The sequence below is a fragment of the Populus nigra genome, chromosome 1 (genome assembly GCF_951802175.1).
Source record: "Populus nigra chromosome 1, ddPopNigr1.1, whole genome shotgun sequence".
Classification (NCBI taxonomy): domain Eukaryota; kingdom Viridiplantae; phylum Streptophyta; class Magnoliopsida; order Malpighiales; family Salicaceae; genus Populus; species Populus nigra.
This window is the reverse complement of record NC_084852.1, coordinates 38,836,440-38,853,982: the sequence shown is the minus strand read 5'-3', so window position 1 is coordinate 38,853,982 and position 17,543 is coordinate 38,836,440. Positions and strand designations below refer to the sequence as shown.

At 35.0% G+C, this 17,543-nt stretch overlaps 4 protein-coding genes across 4 annotated transcripts; 2 read left to right on the top strand and 2 right to left on the bottom strand.

Annotated features, from left to right (window-relative positions):
• Positions 1–46: 46 nt before the first annotated feature.
• Positions 47–4,256, bottom strand: LOC133702866 (receptor-like serine/threonine-protein kinase SD1-8). Its single transcript, XM_062127191.1, has 7 exons — positions 2,493–4,256; positions 2,250–2,363; positions 1,665–1,861; positions 1,188–1,398; positions 847–1,084; positions 610–757; positions 47–495 (listed from the first exon to the last, which is right to left on the bottom strand). Exons 1-7 carry the CDS (start codon positions 3,793–3,795, stop codon positions 187–189), a joined length of 2,520 nt encoding a protein of 839 aa, XP_061983175.1. The 5' UTR covers positions 3,796–4,256; the 3' UTR covers positions 47–186.
• A 3,413-nt stretch (positions 4,257–7,669) lies between these two features.
• LOC133692033 (uncharacterized) lies at positions 7,670–9,752 on the top strand. Its single transcript, XM_062112696.1, has 3 exons — positions 7,670–8,015; positions 8,635–8,811; positions 9,275–9,752. The coding sequence occupies exons 1-3, from the start codon at positions 7,950–7,952 to the stop codon at positions 9,488–9,490; spliced, it is 459 nt and encodes a 152-aa protein (XP_061968680.1). The 5' UTR covers positions 7,670–7,949; the 3' UTR covers positions 9,491–9,752.
• Positions 9,753–10,822: 1,070 nt separating this feature from the next.
• On the bottom strand, positions 10,823–11,895 carry LOC133675356 (uncharacterized). The gene is made up of 2 exons (XM_062096712.1): positions 11,571–11,895; positions 10,823–11,335 (listed from the first exon to the last, which is right to left on the bottom strand). The coding sequence occupies exons 1-2, from the start codon at positions 11,659–11,661 to the stop codon at positions 11,049–11,051; spliced, it is 378 nt and encodes a 125-aa protein (XP_061952696.1). The 5' UTR covers positions 11,662–11,895; the 3' UTR covers positions 10,823–11,048.
• A 572-nt stretch (positions 11,896–12,467) lies between these two features.
• Positions 12,468–17,234, top strand: LOC133675346 (26S proteasome non-ATPase regulatory subunit 13 homolog B). Its single transcript, XM_062096702.1, has 6 exons — positions 12,468–12,775; positions 13,797–14,243; positions 15,311–15,391; positions 15,497–15,693; positions 15,809–15,908; positions 16,745–17,234. The coding sequence occupies exons 1-6, from the start codon at positions 12,626–12,628 to the stop codon at positions 16,928–16,930; spliced, it is 1,161 nt and encodes a 386-aa protein (XP_061952686.1). The 5' UTR covers positions 12,468–12,625; the 3' UTR covers positions 16,931–17,234.
• The last annotated feature ends 309 nt before the right edge of the window (positions 17,235–17,543 follow it).

The window sequence follows — 17,543 nt, the reverse complement described above, 5'->3', positions numbered from 1 at the left end:
AAAAAACACACGTCGTAGCGCGGGCAAAAAGCTTGTAGTTGCTGAGTTCCAAAAATCCGTTCATTTTTTTTTCTGAACTTTGTAATGAATAGATCATTTAAATAGCAGCATTAAGATATCTCGAAATTTATAACAAAAAAATTATCTATAAATGTAAAACCAATGGTATCTTGGTATTGAGAACAGTTATCTGGCATCCATCATCGTAACTGTCACAATATTCACAGAAGGACATCCTGCAGAACTCGTGGATGAACTCGTGTCTCCCATGTTTCTGCCTACAGCAAAAGCAGGCTGTTTAGGTGCTGGGAGGGGTGCGTGTTCATTTACAATCATGGAGAAAACATCCGACATTGTAGGCCTATCCGCTGGACTTTCTTGGACACAAAGAAGCCCTATGTTAATGTGTCTCAAGAGCACAGAAGTTGAAGGAGGATCCCCCAGGACTGGATCCATCAAGTCCAAAGCTCTGCTAGAATTCCATGACCTCCATGCCTATAATTAACCAAAGAAAATGTTGCATCAGTAGTGGAAAGATTAGCGCGGGCCAAGGTATCAAATAAAATCCCGGCAGGAACAGAGCAGGGGACAGAAAAGAAAAATACCCACATGTCCAAGAAGATTGAGGGAGTCTCTGTGGTAGAAACCAGTGTTCTTCCTGCCGCTTACAATCTCAAGTAACAATACTCCGAAGCTAAACACGTCAGATTTTATTGAGAAGAGACCGTCCATGGCATATTCAGGGGACATATAGCCACTAATATTTGTAAAAGTCAGTGCAATTATGCTGAAGTGTCATGTACTGGAAAATGGAAGAGAAGTTTGAGTAATTTCTAAGAAACTTACTACGTTCCAGCAATCTTCTTGGTGTTTGCTTCAGTTTCACTGTCTCCGAAAATTCGAGCCATCCCGAAATCGGAAATCTTGGGGTTCATTTCACTATCCAATAGAATGTTGCTAGGTTTTAAATCCCTGTGAATAATTCGTAACCGCGAGTATCTGTGCAGATACAGAAGGCCTTGAGAAATCCCTTCTATTATGCGAACCCGTGAACCCCAATCTAAGATTTGTCGTTTGTTTGCATCTGTTTGCACACAAATCAAACAGTAAATTTATTGAGGTATTTGGCAAATGATGAACTCAGAAATTATTAAAAGTAATAGAGAAATGAACGCCAGACAACACACCAAATAAAAAGAAATCCAAGCTTTTATTCGGCATATACTCATAGATTAGTATTTTCTCATCGCGTTCAATGCAGCAACCCAACAGCCTGACAAGATTCCTGTGCTGGAGTCTGGCAATTACCATTGTCTCATTTCTGAACTCCTCGAGCCCCTGCCCAGATCTTTTTGAAAGCCTCTTCACTGCTACTTCCACTCCGTTGGATAATTTACCCTATTAAATGAACGAAAACCCTCGTGAAATTTAATTTGACTTGTCCGAAACATACCAGAAATATTTGAAGTTCCGGGGAGCTTGACTGTGAAATGCTCCAAAGCAGGTGTGACGCTACTAAAAAGGTAATGGTACATGTAGCATTAGTAAGGCTTTTCTGAACTTCCTAAACTCTAACGACGAGGGTCATCTAAACCTTTTGAACAATACAAGTTTCCTCTCAAAAAGGATAGAAAAATCAGGATTTTTTATTGAATGTAATTTACCTTGTAAACCGGTCCAAAGCCTCCCTCTCCAAGCTTGTGTGAGAATTGTTCAGTTACAGCAGATACACTCTCATAACTGAACGATGGCAGTTCAACATTTTTCCTCCGATTATCAACAGAGCTAGGTACATTGTTTGTTGAGTTAGGACAGGTATCGAAATCAAAGAACAATAAGTTCTCACTTGTATCTTCCTCCCCTGTTTAAGAATAACATGATTGCACAGGATTACTCTGCTGAAAAATCCAGCAATTCTGATCATACAAGCAAAACTTCGACAACCCTCATGTTAGCATTTAGGAATTGTGCAAATTCTTTTTTCATGATGGCTTGGTCATGAAAAGAAATCTTGCTAAATCATTATGAATGTGAAAACCACTCAAGGTATACGATCTTCATTGATTACCTAAATAAATAAAAGGTTTATAGATAACACCAACAGATAAAGTTTATCATTTGCATACAGACGTCATTGTTTCAATTTACAAAGGAAGGCTTTTTCTTACTTATCTTTTTACCATTAACGAGAGTTGTGTCTATTTTTCAATGCTGGAATAACTGGAAAGACAGCAAGAACCAGGATATACCTTTGTGGTGGAGCTTTCTCTTGCGCAGATAGCAGCAGTATATGAAAAGGCCAAAAGTAATAAAAGTTGCTGGAATAACCACTGCCAAGATTGCCCGTGTTCTCCTTTTGTTACCTATTAGTATATAGAGAAAACACTGTTAGTCCAACCATATCCAACACATAAATATAAGAAGCTGTTAAGGTCAAAATATTTCTTCAAACTTGGCTCTATGGTTACATGGAGCCAATGTCTTATCATCACCTTTTCCAGCACCATTCTCAACTTGAAGCTCAGCAGAGGCAAGTTTGATGTAAATATCTGCTCCAGGCCAACTAACACCTTCCCCAGCTAGCTGTTGTAAGTTTACAAGATCTCCTTCCCATACGAAACACCCACTATTATTATAGGAAAAAGCCGTGCAAGAGCAACTTCCCAGGCAATCCAATTCACATCTTGTAGCATTAGCTGCTTCATGTGCTTTTGAATTTGTTGGTAATGTAAGATTCGACATCTTTAGGAATTCATCTTTCTTTCCATTACCTTCCTTATTTTGACACTGCAAAGGGGATTCCCTAACACAACCGCTTGACCAATCATTTTGTCCAAATGGTTTAAAACCTTTTATGCATTTACAAGGGCTCGCTGTACTTTCACCGAACACGCCAAAAGCCCCACATGAAGCATAAACATCAGCTTGGTCTGCCGGTTGGGACCAATACAAAAACCATTGCGAGGAACCAGCCAGCCATAACCATTGCATCATCTTTCCTGAACTATCCATCACAAATCTTGAAAGTATTGAAGTATTGGACAAAGAATATGTGAAATAGCTTTCATTTTCATTCGATATGACAATGAAATTGTAAATATTCACTCTCATTTCAGGAATGGCAGTAAATCCTTGCCCGTTCCAAACTCCACTGCTCCAATACCTATGAGACCTGTTCCACTCTATGAAATATTGAATACTTCCATTTGGGTCAATCCCAACCGAGAACATACCTGGTGCTGGATCTTCTGAGTTTTTCCATGAAATAAGCCGCTGCACTTGCCCAGTTTGTTTATTGATCCCAAGCTTTCCACCAGGGAGCCATGTATCGGTTGGGTTGTCGAAACTCTGCCAATATGTAATAGATGTATTTGACACATCTCTTATGACAAAGTTTCCGTTATCAAGAAGTATAGCTTCCGTAGAATTCAGAATTGGAGATATAAGAGCTGTTGACCAAACTGTTTCCGTGAGATTTGTAAGCAGGACTAGATTGCCATCAGGAGAAAATTCAAGCTTCAAAGAAGCAGGATTTAAAGGGCTCTCCCTATTTGCTACCCAAACAATAATCTTATCCGCAAAATTCTTATACCAAATTCCGAGGTAAATGTTTTGAGAAGCACCCGGCCTGAAGAATCCCAGTTCGAAAGTTCTACCTTCAGATATTAAACTCTGAGTTACAGATAGAGACTGACCCACTGAAAGGGTGTCACTCCCATTGGAGAAGCAAGTTCTGGTATTGAAAATACATAGCAACAGAGACAGAAAAAAACTCCATTTTGTCATATCATGCATCCTCTCTAATTTGTGGCATTACAGTTATAAGATCACCGTGCTGATTAAACCAATCAACAAATATCTCTGTGATAAGATACTGTACTGATCAATAGACTACCATCCTAATGAAGTGACCAAATATGAGAATAATCTAATATTATTGCTATAAGCCGCCCTCCCCATTTTTCTACTATGACGACTTGGCGTGACACTATCACCATCCTTCAATGGGATCTACCTCTTGCCATCATCATAAATTCTTGACTCTTATTAAGTTAACCACTATTGTGAAAATCCCCGTCAAAAAAATACTTGGAAGTCATGAATGGTGGCTGATGAATTCTAAGTTTCAAAATTTCAGACAGCCCAGTGATTTTTCATTGCATATAATTCATGTGAGTGAGAGATTGACTTTAAAAAAAACAAAAAACAAAAGAAGAAGAAGAAAGTTATGAATTAGCTTCAATAAAAACAGACATTTACCTTCGACTCCGGTGGACAACTGTTCTTTTTTTGCACTTGGTAAAATAAATACGGGACGAGACGTAACAATAATATCTTTATCTTTGCCTCATGTATATCTAGACATAAAAATAATAATCTAATACTCTTTAAATTATAACAATAATAAGATTTCCCATTTATTTATGATAAAAAATAATTATTTTATTAATTCTTTATTTCATTAATTAATAAAAATAATTAATTTATGTTAAAAATCCATTCATTTATATTATTTAATTTATTTCTAATTAGTTCCAAAAATAAAATAATTAGCTTCCATAATTTTATTGAAGTTTTTATTTTGTTTTATAACTTTCACAAATAAATATGATAGATTATTTTCAAGTCTTAAAAAATAACTAAATCAAATCTTTAATAATTACTTTATCAATTAATATATTTCACTGTTTCCACATATAGATTATTATTTCATTTATAAAATTAATTTTGAAAAACAAATATTCAAAAAAAATATTTTATTTATTATTTATTTTATACAATAAGTAAATCTCACAAACCCTCATTTTTGTTGGGTTTAAATTCTCATTTTTTATATCTAATGGGAATTTAAACCCAACAAAAAGATGCTTTAACGCTGGATATTCTTGCATCAGTTTTTAGAAATCAAAATTGAATATTTTCCCCGTAGATTCTAGATAATTACTAAATATATTACGATAAACGGGATTGGTTCACTATTGTTATCAACGATGAAGATTCTTCCCATCTTTTTGTTATTATTTTTTCTTAATTTTTTTATTTAATTTTTTTGTGATTTAATTTTACGGGATAAAGTATATATTATAATAGAAAAATAAAATTAAAAGAAAGATAACCACAGTAAGAAAATGCTTGGCCACTTTAAAATTTTTTAAAATTTTAATTTTGATTTAGAAGTTTATTTTATTTAATTTTTCAGTTCTTGTATTTAAAAAATAAAAGAGAAACTCGTTGAACAATAAATAAATAAATAAATAAATAAGTTATTTTTTATTCAAATTTTAATCATGAAAATAAAGCATCTTAGTTCAATTAAAGTGAATTTTCTCTATAAACATGGTGGAGAAAATAAATCGGTTCCATGTATTTTTTTTATTTGATTGATTTTTATTTTTTAAAAGTGTTTTAGGATTGTTGAGTAGTTTTTTAAGATTTAAATTGTGTTTTAAAAATATTTTCAAGTAATAAAAAACTAAAAAATAAGTTTTTTGATAACCCTAATATTTTTTATCATCGGAAGTCATCGAAAAAAAATCAGTGGTGATAAATTGCTTGTGACCTGCCATCCTCTTTAAAAATAAAGAAGAAAATGTAAGAGCAGGCCACGAGTTGCCCCGCGCTTGAGGAAAAAACAAAAGAAAACAAAAATTGGTGTGACCCTGGGCTTCTAGACCTGGGATTGCACTGACTTATTGAGAGAGGTTAGCCACGTGGGCTTGGCTCATTAACATTTGACCTTTTTGTTTTTTATTTCTTTTCATTAATTGTTTTTATTTAAACATTGATTTTACGTCCCCTCTCCTTTTTTTTATATAAAAAACACAATTTAAATCAACTTTTTTTTTAGATAGTGATCTTTTTACATTATTTTTATTTGCATAGTACTTTGAAGAAATTACTTTGATTTTTCTTCTTTTTTTCAATTTATATTTTATATGAGTTTTATATAAAAACAAAAAATATTTTTTATTAGCAATATAATTATTCATTATGATATAATTAATAAAAAGACTTCTCCAAAATAAAAATACAAATTAATAATACTATCATTTAAAATAATTTTTAATTCGATTCATAATATAGTCTATCCACCACACTAACAAAAACTTTCTTTTTTATAGTCTTTCTTACAATTAACAAAAACTAAGAGATATTGTTTTTATTTTGCACCACCTTATAAAATACTATTTATTGTAATAATTTTTTTGCTTTTTTTTTAATTTATATTTCTCTCTAATTTCATCATTCAATATTTGAATTTATTAAAGATTGAGTTTTATAATTTGTTGTGATTTGATTTCTACATGGTTATCTTAGTCTCGTAACCTATGTTATAGGCTAGACAAGTTCACCAATTGACTTGATTTTTTTTTACTTAGTGTTTTTTTTTAATTTCATCTTTCGACATCTTCAACACTGGGTTGATTAAGAATTAAACTTTATAATTTGTTTTGATTTGTTTTTTTATAGGATTATCCTAATCTCATGACTTGACTCACATGTGTTGCGAGTTAACCCGGGTAGACTCATGTCATTTTATTGTGTCTTTTTTTCTTTGATTGAATTTTTTCCAATTTCATCATTAAAAAATGAGTTTGTTGAGAATTGAGATTCATAATTTGTTTGATTTGCTTTCCACTATGTTATCATAATTTTATTGTCCGGGTCATTTAACTGATAGATTAGCCCGGGTTAACTCGTGTTATTTTTAAAATTGACTTTATATGAGGTTATTTTAGTCTCATAACTTGAATCATGAGTTTGGTGGATTAACCCGGGTTGACTCGAGTTATTTTTGTGTTATTTTATAAAAATAATTTTTTTACAATTTCATCGTTTAAAATTGAATTAATTAAAAATTAGATTTCATGATTTATTTTGCTTACTAGATTATTCTAGTCTCATGACTTAAGTCGTGGATTTGATAGGTTATCTTGAGTTGTTTTCTTGTTTCTTTTTTGTTTTCAATTTCTTCATTTCATATTAAATTGATTAAGAATTAAAATTTATAATTTATTTTTATTTATTTTATATGAATTAATATCTCATGACTCGAGTCACAAATTTAAAAAGGTTAATCTGGTTAACTTAAATCGATTCAATATGTTATCATCTCAATATTTTTTAAAATCTCAATGTTTTTTTAAAAATCATATCGTATTAAATTTTTTTGAATCATATTATATTTTTATTAATCATCCAAGTTACTTTTACAGCTATCAAATTAACCAAATTATATTAAATCAACTTCTGCGTTATTTAAATTTCTTTTGTATTCGGAAAAATATTAGTCACTCATGAATGAATGCTTCCTGTGACGCTAGGAAAAAATATCCGAACGACAGCGTATCCTTTGCCAACACTCTAATTCTAAATCCAAACTAATAATGACAAGAGAGGAAATGAAAATTTCCATGTACACGTGAAGAGTTGACAATCCACGTAAATAGTTGCTTGTAGTGGTTAAATTTCAGCCTCTCTAGGTGGTGCGTGAGGTCACTTCCTAACAAACTGAGGCTGCGGGTGGGCCGAAAGTCAGTGGACAACACCCACATGCACAGATGCCTCCCAACCAATCGCCTCTCTTTTATTATTTCTCCTTCTTTTTTTTTTAATCTTTTAAATTAAATTTTACTCTACTGACTCCAAAGCTTACAGTTTTACTACAGAAAGACACAAGGAATCCGAAAAACAGACAAAACCCATTACGCCAAGCAACCTTATCACCTCCTCTCCTTTGTCTTAGAGAGAGAGAGAGAGGGTGAGCTGTAGTGAGATAACATTATTCATTGCACATTGAAAACAGCCGCATGATATTATAGTTTTGTGTACCTTTTGTTTTTTTTGTTTGGATATAGAGAAATAGAATGATCTATTGTTGGGCAAAGAAAACCTGAGATTTGAACACCCTTCGTGTTAAAGAAACAGTTGTGTTGTGTGGATACAGAATGGTGGGTATTTTCTCAAGATTTTCTGTTGGTAGAGGTGGCCATAGGAGAACCCAAAGTGCCCTTGTAAGAACACCCTCTTGTTTTTGTGTTCTTCTTTCTATCTAATATTATTTGAAGATATTTTCTTGCTTTGTTTCTTATTTGGATTTTATTTATTTATTTAGTAATACTATGCTTAAAATCCATGTAGCTTGTTAAGGTTCCTTGATTTTATGGTAGTGCTTTACTTTAGAAAATTGGAAATTGGTTTCTTATATTGGTTGACTTTGTCATTTGGTTCTGTATTTTGTCAAGCTGGATTTTAATTGTGATTACTTTCTCTAGCTTTATCGGTTATTTTGATGTTGGCTTAATTTATACTGATATCCTTTTGTTTTAGTGAATATGATTATTTCCCTTGTTGATGTTATTTTTATCTTGATTACCTGATCTTGGACTATTTTCATCAAATTTCAGTCACTGTTTGATCCTTAAATAAGTCAATTTTTTAGAGTGTCTTCACATAGCAATCGGTACAGTGTGTTGCTTTTTTCTTTTTTCTCGATGCTAGTTCCTTTCTTTCTTTTATGTTTTGCATTTCCCTTATGCGTTCTGGTGTTTTTATCTGCGTTTACCATTTTTTTTGGCACTTTTTTGTCAAATTGTACAAGTTTGATGTAGTTAGTGGCTTGATGGGCTGCAGGATGAGAGAGAAGTATTGCCCCCAAATGCAGATGTTACCGGGGCAGCTGCTGTCGCTGCTGCTGCTCCTCATGGAATTGAAGTAGCGGTAGAGTTTAAGCCAGTCGAGCATCCGATTGAGCCTCTCGACAATGATCAACCAATTCAGTGCCCACTACCTGAACCTTCAATTCTTAATGTAAGCTTGATTCTTGTTTTGTTTCTGAATTTTGAGTTCTATTACCAACTGGTGTCAATTTTCTTTTTCCTATCGTTGTTTGAATTGTTCTAGGTGTGCAGTTTGGTGCAAAGTTGAATAAGATTTTTCGAGTTGGGGAAGGTTTTGTTAGGTCACATTGCAAGTTCCTAACTTATATAACCCAATCATTGTGATGAGGCCATAATGGTTTTTAGCCCAAATTTCTGAAGAAGATTTGATTATTGTTACAAAAAATCACTTGGCTTGTATGAGAATTATGGCATGGTTTTGAACTGTGGGAGTGGGTTCTGTATGATTTTTTTTTCTTTTTTGGGTTTATATTTTTGTGGATGAATCTGCTGCAGCTAAATAAGATCTCCGTTGTTTTATTTCAGAAATATATTTGTTTTATTCAACACTTTTTAAGGGTTTTGAGATTCTAATTTCAAGTTTCTCTATTTAGGATGGAAGATTATGGAAGGAACGAGTATCCGCAACTGTGCATAGAAGAGGTGATTTGCCAGTCATGAAAGAAGGCGGGGCTCTTGAATCTGAAAATGTTGAGTCGAGGCCGCGACCGCGGCCTAACCAGTCCAATCGACTGATACTGCCTTCTATCAGTGCCCCTGAGCATAATTTACTAAAACTACTTGAAGAGTGTAATGCATCTGGGGTCTAAAACCTGGTACCGATTTCTAATTGGAATGCAGCTTTGCATAGTTCCATACAAAATTTGTTGTCATCTTCTCCTTCTCCTTCTCCTTCTTCGTTTTTTTTTTCCTTTCTTTCCCACTGCCCTGTTTTTTCGGCATGAGTTTATTGGAGTATATGTAATTACCAATGAACCATAGCAACATTACACCTTTTCTATGTATATGTAACAAATCAATGTTGAGCGCAAAAACATTCTTGAAATTTGATAGATATAGTCATTTATCGCAGATTATGGAAATAGTCAGTGCTCATACACTACTTGACAATGGAGTTTCCAGCTCCCACCTGCTGTTGGTGTCATCATTTCCACCCTTCTCGAGATCATTATTGTATTACATGTACATTTTGGTTAGCACAACAGATTCTGGATAAGGACATGTAGATTTGGTAGGAATTCAGAATGCGCTTCATACTTCTTTCAAACTGCCAGCCTGCTACTTACTGTGTTTTCTTGTCATCCAAAACATAATGTTTGTGGTTCAATCCACTCGTTTCCTTGATGTTGATGACAACCTAAGGATGAATCCTGAGGGTCTAGGATTTTTTAACACGATTTTGGACCTACGAGCATCCAGGATCCATACTAGTTTGAGTCAGGGCAGCACTTTCCTTGTTTACGGTGATTGTTTGTTACTTGTAGATAGCCCTTGCATATATGTGGTCATGCCGACTAGGATTCAGCAGTGATGGTGCCAATTTGGTACGATGGCTGTATCCTTTTACCCACTGCACCTCTATAGTGTTTGTAGAATGGTTTTGTAGGATGGATCCCAATAGCATGAAATATCAAGAACGAAGAGCATTCATCACCAGTTCGTGATGTTTTTGGCTGTCTCCTTCCACCATTTTTTCATGCTATACACAGCACGTGATTCCTTATTAAATACTTCCCAACTAGACATTTGTTGTGCAAATCATTGTTAATCGATGTTTTAGTGGTCAATATTAGCTGTTAACATTCAAAAGGAAAAGAGGGATGGAATGATTAGGCACTCAGTTTGGTTTGTCATCTGGTTAGTTCTATAACGGCTTGAAACGGTGCATTAAACCCAGGTAGAAATCAAAAGAAATAGCTTGCTAAGCGTTCCTCGGGAAAAATGAGTTGAAAATCTCAGTAAAAAGACAAGGCTATAATGCTGCTAGAAGATCAAAATGAACGTCAAGTTCCTTCTTTTAGAATGCTGTCACTCGGCCATAGTCATCTGCTAACCGGAAGAGCTAAACGGAAAACACAGACAATATGGAGCTGTTGAAGTTTTTTAATTTTTATAATAAAACTTGCACCTGGGACCACTCATATAAAAGCCAATCTCTCTTAACTGTTACGAGTGAATTCAGAAAACTGATCACAATAGTTGATACATTAAAAGTACCCCTTAAAGGAGTGCAGAATTAGATGATACCAGAGCTACAGAAGCATACATAGACATCAAGAAATAAGCAAGAAATTAGAGAGGAGGAGGAAGAAGGAGAAGAAGACATGTCAAGACAAACTAGAAAAAGGGGTAGAAAAACAAAGAACGCTATACAGGCAACTCGGGAACTTCAAATGGATGCTCCACCGTTGGGTTGACAAGGTGCTTCCAAGGACCACGAGCACTACCGTGATTTATTCTCCGCCATGACCGGTATGATTTCGCAACATTGTTTTTTCCGACAGCTTCACCAGCAACCGAATGAACTGATACTGATGAGGTGAAAAGAACAAGGAAAAGAACAAGGTATTTGAGCATCGCCTTAACCAGCACCATCGTGTTCTCTTGGTTGATGCCTTTCTGGCCTGGGAAGGAGAGTGGGGTTGATAAAGAACCTCTAAAGGGATTATTAACTTTGCGTTGCTTGGAAGTTACATAGAAAATATCCGACCTTGCATTCCATAGATACTGATTAGTTGTGGGGATTATCATGGTTTTAGTTGGTTTTTGCAAGTGGGTTTGGTTTGTTTCTTCTTGTTATTATTCTGCTTGAAGACTCTTCACCAAAACAAGAAATTGAATAATTAAATAAACATAAAGGTCATCTGAGAAATCATTGTTAAGGCCTACCAGGTGCATGGCTAAGATGGAGGAGAGCATAAACAACTTCAATAACCCTTCCGCTCCCATCTTCCAATACCTCCTCCTTTTCAAAAATCATCCCGACCTTGAATGGATCACCTCAACACTCCTTCTTTGAATTGAAAATGGCTTGCTGCCTTCTCCGGAGTTCTTTTCGCTTCTTAGGTTCAATTGCGCCAAATCTCCATTAACTTCTGGCAGATTCTGATCCATTGCTGCCAATTTCGTGATCAAGAATCGCCATTTTTTCTCAATGCGATTGAATATTGACCCCTACAAAGGTAATTTTTTTTTTTTTTGGGGATTGTAAAGAAAAGACTTGAAACTGAGACCCTTAAAAGAGAGAGGATATAAGAATCAATTGAGTTTCATTTTCGATTCAATTAAAAAATATATAATATATTATTAGCCATGGTAATTTTAGAGGATAGAGGAAAAAACTTATAGCAGAAAAAATATAAATATAGACGGTATTTAATTATTATTTTTAAATAATTAATTTTAATCAAATAGCTCAAATGTGAAAATATTACTTTTTAAAATGTTTTTTTTTGCTATAAAATATATTAAAATAATATTTTTTTATTTTTTAAAATTTAGTTTTAACTTTAACATATCAACACAATATAAAAACACCTAAAAAAAATTAATTTAAAATAATCAAAACTTACTTCCAACACGCTCTTAATTAAAAAAAATATATATTCCCAAGTCCCAACCATTAAAAAAAAAAAAGAACGAATATAATGTATTTTATTTATGGACCGGGCTTCGTATTGAAGAGTAAAGACAGCCCACAAAAACCCAATCCAATCCTCTACGATTTATAACCCGACCCAAATATTCCACTATATTCTTTTCTTTTTCCTTTTCTTTTCCTTTTCTTTTCTTTGAGCTGAAGCCAGACAAACAAAACCCACTCTTAACTCACAGAGAAAATACAAGTGAGACGTATCACAAACAAATTATTAAAAATTCCTTCGAAGCTCAAAAACACACAAAAAGAAACTCTCTCTCTCTCTCTCGCACTCTAAATCGGCGCCATGGCCGCTCTACAGTACTTGGAGACACTGCGCAACGCGCATCCAGAACTTGACGAATGGTACAACTCACTCGCAGATCTGTACCAGAAGAAGCTCTGGCACCAACTCACTCTCAAACTCGAACAGTTTGTCGCTCTCGCAGTCTTTCAGGTCTGACTCTCAACTCTTTATCTTGCTTATTTCTCTTGTCTCTCTCTCTCTACGTATATTTGCATGTGTTCACTGTTTATGTGCTTGATTGCATGATTCTGGATGTTAGGGTTTCTTTGTGGATCTCTTGGGTTAGTTTCTTTGGAAATTCTGTCTTGGGTTTGGAGAATTTGGGGGTTTAAGGGTTTTGTGGTATAATTAGGGTTTTTAGAGATACTAAAAGTCGTTGCATTTGGTAATGAGGAGATTTATGGTATTGACTAGTAAATTTGGCCTACGTGTGTCTGTTTGTGCGCTTGATTTTTGATTTTATTTGGTGCTGTTACCTTTTTGATAATTTGGGGAAATGAAGTGAGATTTGAATCTAAGTGTTTCTCATTTTGGTTTCTGTGTTCAACTCTTGCCTAATTTAAGTAATTGAAAATGGTTGCGTTGATGGGGGCTTGTTTGCTGCATTTTCATCTTATTTTTGGTTCTCACTCTTACTTGTTGCTGCACGAAATTTGGTAACTGATTGTTTTAGTATAAGATGCACGTGGCAATCCAGAACTGGGGGTTGCTAATACTTGCAGACAATCTGATTTACTGAACAAATTTCTTATGCTTGTTGAAATAGGTTTAGCACTAGGATCTGCTACCAAATGTGATTGTCTTTGTAGGTTTGAACTCATATATGTCAAAGCACACAATGATTTTGGCTCTTAAATTTTGTATGCATGATATCTTTCTGTTGTATTTTGCTAATTTTTACTGACTTCTAGTAGATTTTGATATGTTCATGGTTGCTCTTCAATTAAGTCACAGTTAGCAACCTGTCAAATACCCTGAAGTTTATGCGCTTGGTCACACTCACACACTTATTTTCCTCTCTCATTCTCATTGTTGTTACCCCTTCCCAATTTTAACAAGTGCTTCTTATTCACTATGTCACTTGTATTAAAATAATTTTCTTTGGATTTGTTAGCCTATGTGAATCAGATACTTATATTTTGTGCTTTTATATTTGTCTGTTAAATTCCAGGCTGGGGATGCTCTTATACAGTTGTATCATAATTTTATCACCGACTTTGAGACGAAGATCAACCTTCTCAAGCTTGCACACTTTGCTGTTATAGTTTCTCGGCAGTATACAGAGAAAGATGCTGCCATTAGCTATCTTGAAGGGGTGATTGAAAAGCTTCGAGCAACTAGAGAACAGCGTATAGAAGAACCAGTCCTTTACATTAAGATGCAAATAGCCATATTCAAGCTTGAGCAGGGGGATCAAAAGGAGTGCAAAAGGCTTTTAGAAGATGGAAAGAGTACCCTTGACAGTATGACTGATATTGATCCGTCTGTGTATGCCAGTTATTATTGGGTTTCATCTCAATACTATAAACATCGTCAGGAATTTTCTGAATTCTATAAAAGTGCTCTTCTTTATCTGGCATATACATCAGTGGAGTCCCTCTCAGATTCATTTAAGCTGGTATGTGATTATCAACATCTCAAAAATTAGTTACAAAAGACTGATGGAGACATGGCCTTCTAACATTATATCTGTGCTCTATGTCCTCAGTTTCTTCTGGCATGCTAGCTTTAGTGATATGCATGGAATTAATACCAGATTTGTATATCATTGGTTTCCCGTAGCAATCATTTCTTTCTATCATCCCATGCCAATGGAATCTTTAAATTGTGGTCTTGCTGATTTCTGTTGGGAATCAGTCTCTCAAATCTTTCATACCATTTTTGTATCGGCATCCTCCGTGAAGAAAATATTATGATGTGATCAAAGTTCAAGCGGTGAAGCTTGGTTGTGCTTTTATGGGCCTGGGTGCTTATCTGAGCAGTTTGGGTTTTTCTTGTTTTGCTATCTCCTGCTAACTTGGACGTGTTAAAAGTAATGGCAATATAATTATTTTGAATTAAGTTCGACAAGAGACTAAGGACTTTTTAGGTGGGAGTTCCATCCGAGACGGACTGGAATCACCGGCTTAATATAAGTGGTGAACGGAAAGACTGGCGGCATCCCATCAAGTGGAAATGAATTTAACTTATTTTTGACAATACCCCAGGCATTGGGAGGATTGTTAATGACTCCTGGATTAGGGTTAATTCTTACTAGAGTTTTGTAGTTTTTGACACTACGAGCTTTAAGATGGATGATAATTAATCTTCAAAAGCATCAAATTTTGTCATGTTTAAACATCAATTAATCTCTAGAATCATGATTTCTGAAGCTCTAGTTTAATTGATTTGTAAGTTATTATTTGTCCGTTTGGAATAAGAATTGAATTTACTGATGATGTTTTTGCTGGATTAGGAAATTATGAGCATTCAGTGTAGTAAATAATAGGTTACTGGGATTGGTTGTTGCAGTTACTGACACTGATAATTTATTTTCATTAAGGAAAGAGTTAAAAAACAGAATAATTTCATTGGTTGAGTGCTTTATAGGCTTTTATTTTGTATATATTTTGTGCCTTGCACAATCAATTATGATATGGTGTTCACGTTCACCTTCTTATTTATTTTCTTTATCTTGTACTTTAGGATTTGGCATTTGATCTCTCTCTTTCTGCACTTTTGGGTGATAACATCTACAACTTTGGAGAGTTGCTTGCGCATCCTATAGTAAGAATATCTTCATGACTGCTCCTTTCCTTTCTTCATGTATCTGTGTAGCTTTCTACTCTACATTGTGGGTTTGGGATGATGAACATATATTTTGCTTTACAGATAAAGAGCCTTCTGGGAACTCAGGTTGAGTGGCTCTACTACATTCTCCAGGCATTTAACTCTGGTGATTTAGTTCGTTATCAAGAATTGTGCCGTGTACACAATGCTCCCCTGAAGGCCCAGCCAGCATTAGTTCAGAATGAGCCAAAGCTATTAGAAAAGATTAATATTCTCTGCCTGATGGAAATTATCTTTAGGTACATGTGCATTTGTAATATCTTTTCACTTGTGGTTTGATGGCTAAATTTTAGCAAATCATGCACTGCATGTATAAGATTATTGCTGGCTGAACTTGGATATGCTTCCTTACAGCCGGCCTTCTGAAGATCGAACTATTCCATTAAAAGTTATTGCTGAGCGCACTAAGCTTTCCATTGAGGACGTGGAGCATCTTCTCATGAAGAGCCTTTCTGTAAGTCCGACTTCCTCTACCAGCGTTTATGTTGGAACTTGGATGAGATACATAAACTTGTGTTTCCTTAGTAAGGTCCATTGGCAATATTTTCAGTGAAAACCTGTACAGTTTACATAAATAAATTTTTTCAAATAGTTTTTAGATCTATGGAGGGCAAAAAAATGTTAAGCTCATTTTCATACATGTTTATTGGGGACATGCCTGGTTGAAAACATGTTGTTGCTAAATGTTAAGGGCACACTTCAAACTCTTACATTGTTTTGGAGGCTTGTACAAAAGTGAGCATGCACATAATTGAAGTGAAGCAGATGGTTCTGAAACATCATCCCTTCTTCCTGGTTCAAAAGAACTGGGGGGGGGGGGGGGCAATTAGTGCATGTTTTTCGGTGCTTGGTGCTCCATGAAGATCATGGTCATCTGCACCTTGTGAATGCACTTTACGTGTTGGAAATAAGAACTTTTCTGCATTTGTTTAACCGCTGCAATTTTGCCAAGACAAATGAAACTTGTATTTTTCAAGCTTTTTTTTTACCTTGAAGCAAAAGACTGGGTTGTGTTATGTGCTCTTAAAAGAAGCCAAAAGATTATAGTGTACTTGGAATCCTTTTTACTGAATTGTTTCTATGTAATTTGTATTGATTTTCAGTAGCTATTGATGCATTAACTTAAAAACATTCTTAAGGCCTGAAATTGTTCAATTATTCCCACATGAATTATGACATTACCAAGATCTAGAACTGCATTAGCTCAAATTTGGTAATTCCATTCGCTTCTCTGTGCACTTTTTATTGTGTTTGAATTATGTAAAGCAAATGCTGTGATCTTGGCAACAGGTCCACCTTATTGAGGGTATAATTGATCAAGTTGAAGGAACAGTGCACGTTTCATGGGTACAGCCAAGAGTTCTGGGGATTCCACAGATCAAATCCTTGCGAGATCGACTGGACAATTGGTTGGATAAAGTGCACACTGCATTGTTATCGGTTGAGGCTGAAACACCTGATCTGGTTGCATCGTGATTTTTTCCCCATCATCTGTTTCTTGATTTCCTTTCTGCCTACTGTAACAATTTCGCAAACCAAAAGGCGACTAATGATGGGTGGCTAAGTGGAGAGACTAGCAGCAAGTCTCATGGGCAGTCAAGGCAAACTTTGTATGCTTCCCTTTCATATTCCAGAATCCTTTTTCGTGAAACGTCAATTTTATTTTTTATTTTTTTCTTAAAGGAGCAGCCTGTGTAATTCTTCACTTAGGATTTGTGGCTTATATAAGGTGGGGTCTGCCAAGAGATATGGTGAATCAGAAGAACATTCTTTCTTTCTACTCTTAGAATGGTTGTCACTTAATAGACTATGTTTTGGTATGTTTCCATTAATATTCCCAAGGTGCGTTCCTCTCGTAAGTGGATGCTTCTGGCAATCATTCACTAATGCCTCCTGTGCACTGCTGATTGACTTATTTCATGTTGATTGCTGTTCCTGGCATGTGGGTCCCTTCCTTGTCCGGCAATGAACCCAGCCGATTTTAGGTCAAGGGTGCGAATGGCGGCATTTTAGAAACATTGCCATAATGTTTGGTTCTAGTCTCAACTGAATCCCGATCCGTTGAGAGTCATGGTTGATTGAGGGTGTG

Coding starts and splice junctions, on each gene's coding strand:
- LOC133675346 (XM_062096702.1), top strand. CDS start 12,626: ATGGCCGCTCTACAGTACTTGGAGACACTGCGCAACGCGCATCCAGAA. Junction 12,776..13,796: donor TCGCTCTCGCAGTCTTTCAG/GTCTGACTCTCA, acceptor GTTAAATTCCAG/GCTGGGGATGCTCTTATACA. Junction 15,694..15,808: donor CTGATGGAAATTATCTTTAG/GTACATGTGCAT, acceptor GCTTCCTTACAG/CCGGCCTTCTGAAGATCGAA.
- LOC133702866 (XM_062127191.1), bottom strand. CDS start 3,795: ATGCATGATATGACAAAATGGAGTTTTTTTCTGTCTCTGTTGCTATGT. Junction 2,364..2,492: donor TGAGAATGGTGCTGGAAAAG/GTGATGATAAGA, acceptor ATATACTAATAG/GTAACAAAAGGAGAACACGG. Junction 758..846: donor AAGAAGATTGCTGGAACGTA/GTAAGTTTCTTA, acceptor TACAAATATTAG/TGGCTATATGTCCCCTGAAT.
- LOC133692033 (XM_062112696.1), top strand. CDS start 7,950: ATGGTGGGTATTTTCTCAAGATTTTCTGTTGGTAGAGGTGGCCATAGG. Junction 8,016..8,634: donor GGAGAACCCAAAGTGCCCTT/GTAAGAACACCC, acceptor GATGGGCTGCAG/GATGAGAGAGAAGTATTGCC. Junction 8,812..9,274: donor CTGAACCTTCAATTCTTAAT/GTAAGCTTGATT, acceptor TTCTCTATTTAG/GATGGAAGATTATGGAAGGA.
- LOC133675356 (XM_062096712.1), bottom strand. CDS start 11,661: ATGATTTTTGAAAAGGAGGAGGTATTGGAAGATGGGAGCGGAAGGGTT. Junction 11,336..11,570: donor CCATCTTAGCCATGCACCTG/GTAGGCCTTAAC, acceptor ATCCCTTTAGAG/GTTCTTTATCAACCCCACTC.